The 6,482-nt window shown below is 38.6% G+C and overlaps 1 protein-coding gene across 1 annotated transcript in view; it reads right to left on the minus strand.

Annotated features, from left to right (window-relative positions):
* LOC107558982 (carbonic anhydrase-related protein 10-like) overlaps nucleotides 1-5,893 on the minus strand; it is a gene marked incomplete at its 3' end in the record, with an annotated part of 186,046 nt that extends 180,153 nt beyond the window's left edge. Inside the window, exon 1 of the mRNA XM_016242693.1 lies at nucleotides 5,371-5,893. Within this exon, the coding sequence (XP_016098179.1) occupies nucleotides 5,371-5,431 (61 nt within the window). The remainder of the gene's footprint in view (nucleotides 1-5,370) is intronic.
* Nucleotides 5,894-6,482: the final 589 nt, after the last annotated feature.

Here is a 6,482-nt window from a genome sequence, read left to right on the forward strand (position 1 = left end):
TTTGGAGCTCTAGATTAAAACAAACACAGTTCACAAGTACACAAGAGGTTGCACTTTATTCGTATTAGTCTATGCTGATCTTGGATTAGCATACCAACAGCATATAATTGTTAAGGGGATTGTTCACTCAAATATAAAAATTCTCTCATCTTTTACTCACCCTCATGCTGTCCCAAATGCATATTACTTTCTTTCTACAGGACAGGTAAACACAAATTAAGATTTTTAGGCAAATAATCCATCTCTGTGAGTCCTAGACATGCTTTAAAAACCACACACAGCTACCGTGACAGTAATCCATCTGACCTTAATGGTTGAATCAGTATCTTTTGAAGTGAAACAACAGATAAGAAAAACACTAATAATTTAAACTTTTGACTATTAACAATCGCTTCCGGTCAACTGTCATAAGTGCATGGGCTACAATTCACTTGTGTTAAGCGGATTCTCAGGGATGGATTATTTTCTTAAAAATCTTTGTGTTTATGTCAAGAAAGAAAGTCATATACATTTGGAATGGCATGAAGGTGAGTAAATGAGAGAATTTTAATTTTTTTGGGGTGGAATATTCCTGTAAGGACTGATATTGCACTCCATTACATAACATACTCATTCACTGTTTTGTAACTTATACTGTAACAGGAACTGTTGAATGGATCATTGCAGTGTTTAAAACATTATGAATTGTAAATATATTCTGCATATTATGTTCTTGAGCATTTTGTGTAGTAATGTAAATTATGAGAATACTGCGCATTACATTTATACTATGCAGTTAGTGTTTTGTGGATTCTGGTCCTGTCACAACATAATTGCATCCAAGACTTTCACTTTGATACTTGTGTATGCTACAGTGACAATAAAGAATGTACATTTATTTGAATTAATTCATATTTTCATTTACATTCATTAAAACTGTTTTATAAAAGTCACACTTGAAAGAGTTGATGACTGTTAAAATGTATTTCCAATTTTAAATGTTAGATGATAATGTTAACTAAATAAAATAACTAAACAAAATTATCAGCATGATAAAAACAATTGGCTGCAAGAACATTCTTTGTGTGGAATATGTAATAAAATGAGCTTGATTGCCTGGTTGGAGAGAGACTTTCTTGACGTCTGAATATATCACACATATATGATAGTATTTTAAATATAACCGCACAGCTTAATTAGACCCTACAATGCAAAAGAATCATGAGAAATAATAATAATTTTCTCTCGCGTTTGATTCCTCGTGCTCCTAAAAGCTTATGTTGACAGAGTAGTAGCAACAGATAAATAGTGACGTGACATGTGGCCAAGTATGGTGAGCCATACTCTGAATTAGTGCTCTGCATTTATCCCATCCAAAGCGCACACACAGCAGCGAACACACACCCGGAGCAGTGGGCAGCCATTTTTTGCTGCAGCGCCCGGGGAGCAGTTGGGGGTTCGGTGCCTTGCTCAAGGGCACCTCAGTTGTGGTATTGAAGGTGGAAGAGAGCACTGTACATACACTCCCCCCACCTACAATCCCTGCTGGTACGAGACTCGAACCCACAACCTTTGGGTTACAAGTCTGACTCTCTAACCATTAGGCCACGACTTCCCCCATACATACATACAGTTTGAATTCAAAAACAAAACTCCTAACTTTATCACTAAATTGGATGCCGCTAACAGACGTTCACATCCACACACTGGCAAGGCAACATTGACGCCTTCACTTACAAGTCAAGAAGCTGTCAATCAAAAACTCAGTAGCCAATGAGAACACACCATTGCTAGCCCCACCCCCACGAGAGATTTGTGCCAGAATGGCGAACAAAAACTTCAGAAGCGTAAACGAAAACTCTGGAAGCGCATTTGTAAGTACATATCAGCGAATGAAAGCGGAGAAACCGGTTGCAAAACATGTAGTGTATTAAAAACAAAGTCAAAGATTCTGCCTGCAATTTATTTATTTTTTTCAGTTTCAAATACATTTTATTCAGTTTCAATTTATATTTTCATAAGTATCTAGAAAAATTACATTCATTTTAATTGGCACAAAGGTAACCCCATAGATCAACAAGCCCCGCGCTATCACGCAGTGGTGCAGTCAGTCAGTGAGCACCGTAACCGATGACGTCAAATCTTGCGGGATTCTATAAATAAACTACGCAAAACCCCACTATTCGGACAAATAAACAATGAAAAGAGGATACAAAATGTAATACCTTGGAAAATGGCATTTAAGACTTTTTAATACTTAAGGGCCTTAATTTTATCTAAATTGATTTATCAACTTTTAATACTTTTTAAGAACCCGTGGACACCCTGCCATTGAACGCAGATGAGCCAATGGTTGAGTATCAGTTGCACAGGGACCGGAACTCGGACATCTTTAGATTTCAGCACCATAGAGAAACAATGGAAGATCCGAAGCTCTAATTGGTTTGATGGTGTTTAAGCTGCAAAAATGGTAAAACTATGTGCCTGAGGTTCTTGTAACACTGATTCCAGGTATCCTGAGAGGATGGTACCAATTCTGTGGCAGACTAGTACATGATTGGTCATCTGTGGTATGCAGCAGGTTCACATGGTATATTAATCCAATGATGTGGGTGCAGTAATCTGGTTCCCTAAGGATCCAACCCCAATCCCAACGAAGATGAACATTTATTTTCTGGTTGTCATACCCTCATTAAGTTACAATTAAAGTTAGTGAGTCCATGCTAACGTACAAACCTAAATAGCTAACTGTTCTCACATCATGTACAGTGTAGGTCAAAAACACATAGATGAAGGTCTACATTTCAGTGCCTCTCCATATTAAACTGGATCAATATAAATTAATTTAATCTTACCCTGCAGTGCATGAACAGCGTTAATCCTGGATGTGTGACGACCATAACATAAGGCTTCTCCCACTTGCATTGTGATTTGTAAACCCTCACTTCCAAATTAATCTTGTTACCCACCATATTTATTTTAAAATCTTTTATATATCCCCCCCCCCCCCATGGCATATTTAATTCCCACTTGAATGCTCCTCGACGAGTTTATCAAAAACATCTTGGGACAAGGTTTTCACACTGACAGCTGTCATTGTAAGACAGTTAGCAACTGTTTGTTTGTCCAAGTTAGCAACAGTAACTAAGGGGGGTGGGGCTTACCGATACGTCAATTGCTGTGCTTGTTGGATCCAGAGTGGCATCAAAGCAAATGTTAACTGCCATAACTAAACAAATGCTCATGTTCTGCAAATGTCAGCTAAAATCTATGATGTTCCGGTAAGAATGTCTGGAAACCAAAACGCTAAGAAAGATGGCACTTGTTATGGTCCAATTATGACTGTAGTGGGGACAAAATAGAATCTTTGATCTTTGTGAACATGGAGTACCAGCAAACAACAAAATCACTGAGAGCTTCCTTATGTACCAAAGACAGATAAATGTGACCTTCAAAACAAACTAAAAAAAAAAAACTTGCTTAAACAGCAGAATGGAGCGTTTTCCATCTGTCATAAAACAATGCAATTGCTGACAAAAGACACGTCATCAAGAAAACAGCTGGGGAAAACAGAGTTGAAAGTACATTAGAGGCCTTTGCTATTTGGGGAGTGATGGCAGTGGAAAATTGGAAATGTGCTTGACAATAAACAACATGCACCATAGCTACACCAGAAAATATCTGAAAAACAATGTAAAAAATTTGCAACATACAAAATTTACTAAAATGCACATTCATTTTTAATTATCTTATTCATTTTGCATGTTATTCTGACGTTAAAAAGGCTGCCATCATAATCATTAATCACATTTTTAAAAACTAGTTCCTCTGAAAGATCCTTATCCATTGACGTCACTTGGGCTGTGTGCTACTGGGTAGCGTTAACCGAATACCAAAAAGCAAACCGACATTCCTTTTTGCTCTGCTTTGATATGTAATGCCCACTTTTCACAATCCAATCTATTGCCAGTGGATAACATTTAAGTCCTGTCTTTCTGAATTACACATTCTAGAAGTAAAAGGAGTTGTGAACAACAATTCACATTAACTATAAGTGGAAGAGGAGACAAAAATGGCAGTAATCTCATCAGACTTAAGGGCCCTGCTAAACCATAATCATCATGCTCATTACAACTGATGTCATGATAACATTAGAAATACAAAAAAATAAACATAAATAAATGCACATATACATGCATGCAAATTAATGTCTAATAAAGTAAAAACAAACCACTCACACATACTAAATGTGCTCACCTGTAATGTCACTTTCGAAAAGGTGTGATCCACAAGTAAAAATTATTATTCCAAATCAACCTAACAATCTGGCTTGCCATATTAGAAACCTCGTGGATGATGGTGAGCATTTACATGAAGCTACTAAAAAGGGAAGCTCTCAGAGGCCATAAACACTGGTCAAGGACGTTTACGTTGCCTGTCCCACGCATCATGAGAAAGACGGATGTGTTGCGCGCTGGGTTGCCATCAATGTCCAGTTCTCGCGTGGGCGTGCTGCTGGACGCGTTCCACAAACCTCTCACGAGGAGCTTTGAAGTTAAACCAGAACGGGCTTGATTTTAGTCATAATAAATGTTTGTGATTCTTATTTGGACGGCTTTTGGCAGTCATTCAGACTTCTGCCCATGCACCGAATAAGTTATTTCCGTGGCTTTTCTGGTTTATAATACTATAATGTCCGAGAGAACAACCTATATTCGACATTACACGATCATTCGGCTCCGCATTGGATGGACTAAAGTGATAGTAGGTGTAAAGGTGACAGAGTAGACCAGTCAGGGATTCGTGTTGAAATTCGGGGTTCCGTTGCTTTTATATTTGGTCTGTCCAGTGATGACCACCTCCAAAATCACTATTTCACATTTATATTAGCAGTGTGTGTGTGTGTGTGGAGGGTGGGGTCGGGGGTGGGGGGGGGGGGGGGGTTAACTTATAGCCCGTGACTAATTTAATGCAATTTATTTTCAATGTAATTTAATTTACGCGTAACTTACTGTATGCCCTGTCCATTTACAACACAGGATATGCCCGACTGAGTTTGTTAAAATTGAATTGCAAACGGACCATCAATAAAATACCATTTTAAGCAAATATTAAGCAAAATACATTATTACTTAAATTATTCGAAGTAATAAAAAAGAACAGTAATTAACATAAAATAAAGTGGGTCGTTGTAGGCACCAAAAATAAGTGATTTTTATACAATCAAAAACTGGATTTATACCGAATTCTGAGCCTTCCGAAAGATTTGAGAAAAAAAAAAATTATATATATATATATATATATATATATATAGTATTTTAATAATAGGGACAAATGAATATAATAGAATATAAAGCACTTATTGTCAAAAGAATCAATGTGCAATCTTACCTGAAGTGCAAACGATGAGATTGGCTTGAAGGATAATAAATATTTCCCAGATTATATCCATGTTTTGTCTTCATTCCAAGTCCATTGCGCTCAGAAAACGGGGATCAGTTGCAGATAGAGTCCACCCAGTCTCTTACCCACTGGACACCTTCCACAAGATCCTCTCCAAATCACACACATAGCACATTTATCTCGAGCACATAACGCCACATTTCAAACAGGCTGAAATCCAAACAAGACTATGTTCCGAATTAAAGGTGGATCTGGACTGATATCCTCAGTGCCAACACTTTAAGAAATGTTTCGTTGCGTCCCACAAGCCTCCATAAAACGACTTAAGCGTTCTTTCCCGTTCCAGAACCGCTTCTGTTATGCCACGAAGATGTTGGACTCCGTTGATCTGACCCTGCGAAAGGAGAGAGTACAACTGTGATTTGACGTGTCCTCGCGGTGGGCACGGTCGGAGCTCCTCGCGACAGTAACAGTTTTAACTCAGCCAGGTTTAACGGGCAAGCCACGGGACCGCGCACTTGCTGTAAGGGGGCGTGCTTCCCTCGTTCACGACATGCCGTTACACTTAACAGAACACACGAGCACTGATTCATGTTTCCACCTGCTTCCATAAAGTCTCATTAATGCAAGGAAAGTTGTAAATATTTAACCAATGGTTTTTAAAACACTTACGGTTTTTGACCGCTCCTGTGACAGTACAAAGTCTCTTTACAAACAAGTTTAACGGTGAGTTATGAAATACCGCAGCAGAAACGTCAGTAAACACACCACAATAACACTGGAGGTAAGATAGTTTGCGCTTACCTGTTACTTTTGATATCTTGCGATAGTTCAAAAGACTAAAACAACAACAAACAAACCCCAATCCAGTGATTTATGAAAGAAACAGCAATTCAGATGTCCTGTTCCACGAGCTAAAAGACTGTACAGTACACCAGCCTCTAATGCGCTGCGGGCACGCGCACCACTAAAACAGAGTGCGCGCTCCTGCTATTAATTGCGTGATCACGTTACCTAGGCACAGGTGGATAGAGCGCTGGCGCACAGCAGAGAGAGAGAGAGAGAGAGAGAGAGAGAGAGAGAGAGAGAGAGAGAGAGAG

Source organism: Sinocyclocheilus grahami, unplaced genomic scaffold (assembly GCF_001515645.1).
Source record: "Sinocyclocheilus grahami isolate Dianchi unplaced genomic scaffold, SAMN03320097.WGS_v1.1 scaffold670.1, whole genome shotgun sequence".
In the NCBI taxonomy this organism is placed as follows: domain Eukaryota; kingdom Metazoa; phylum Chordata; class Actinopteri; order Cypriniformes; family Cyprinidae; genus Sinocyclocheilus; species Sinocyclocheilus grahami.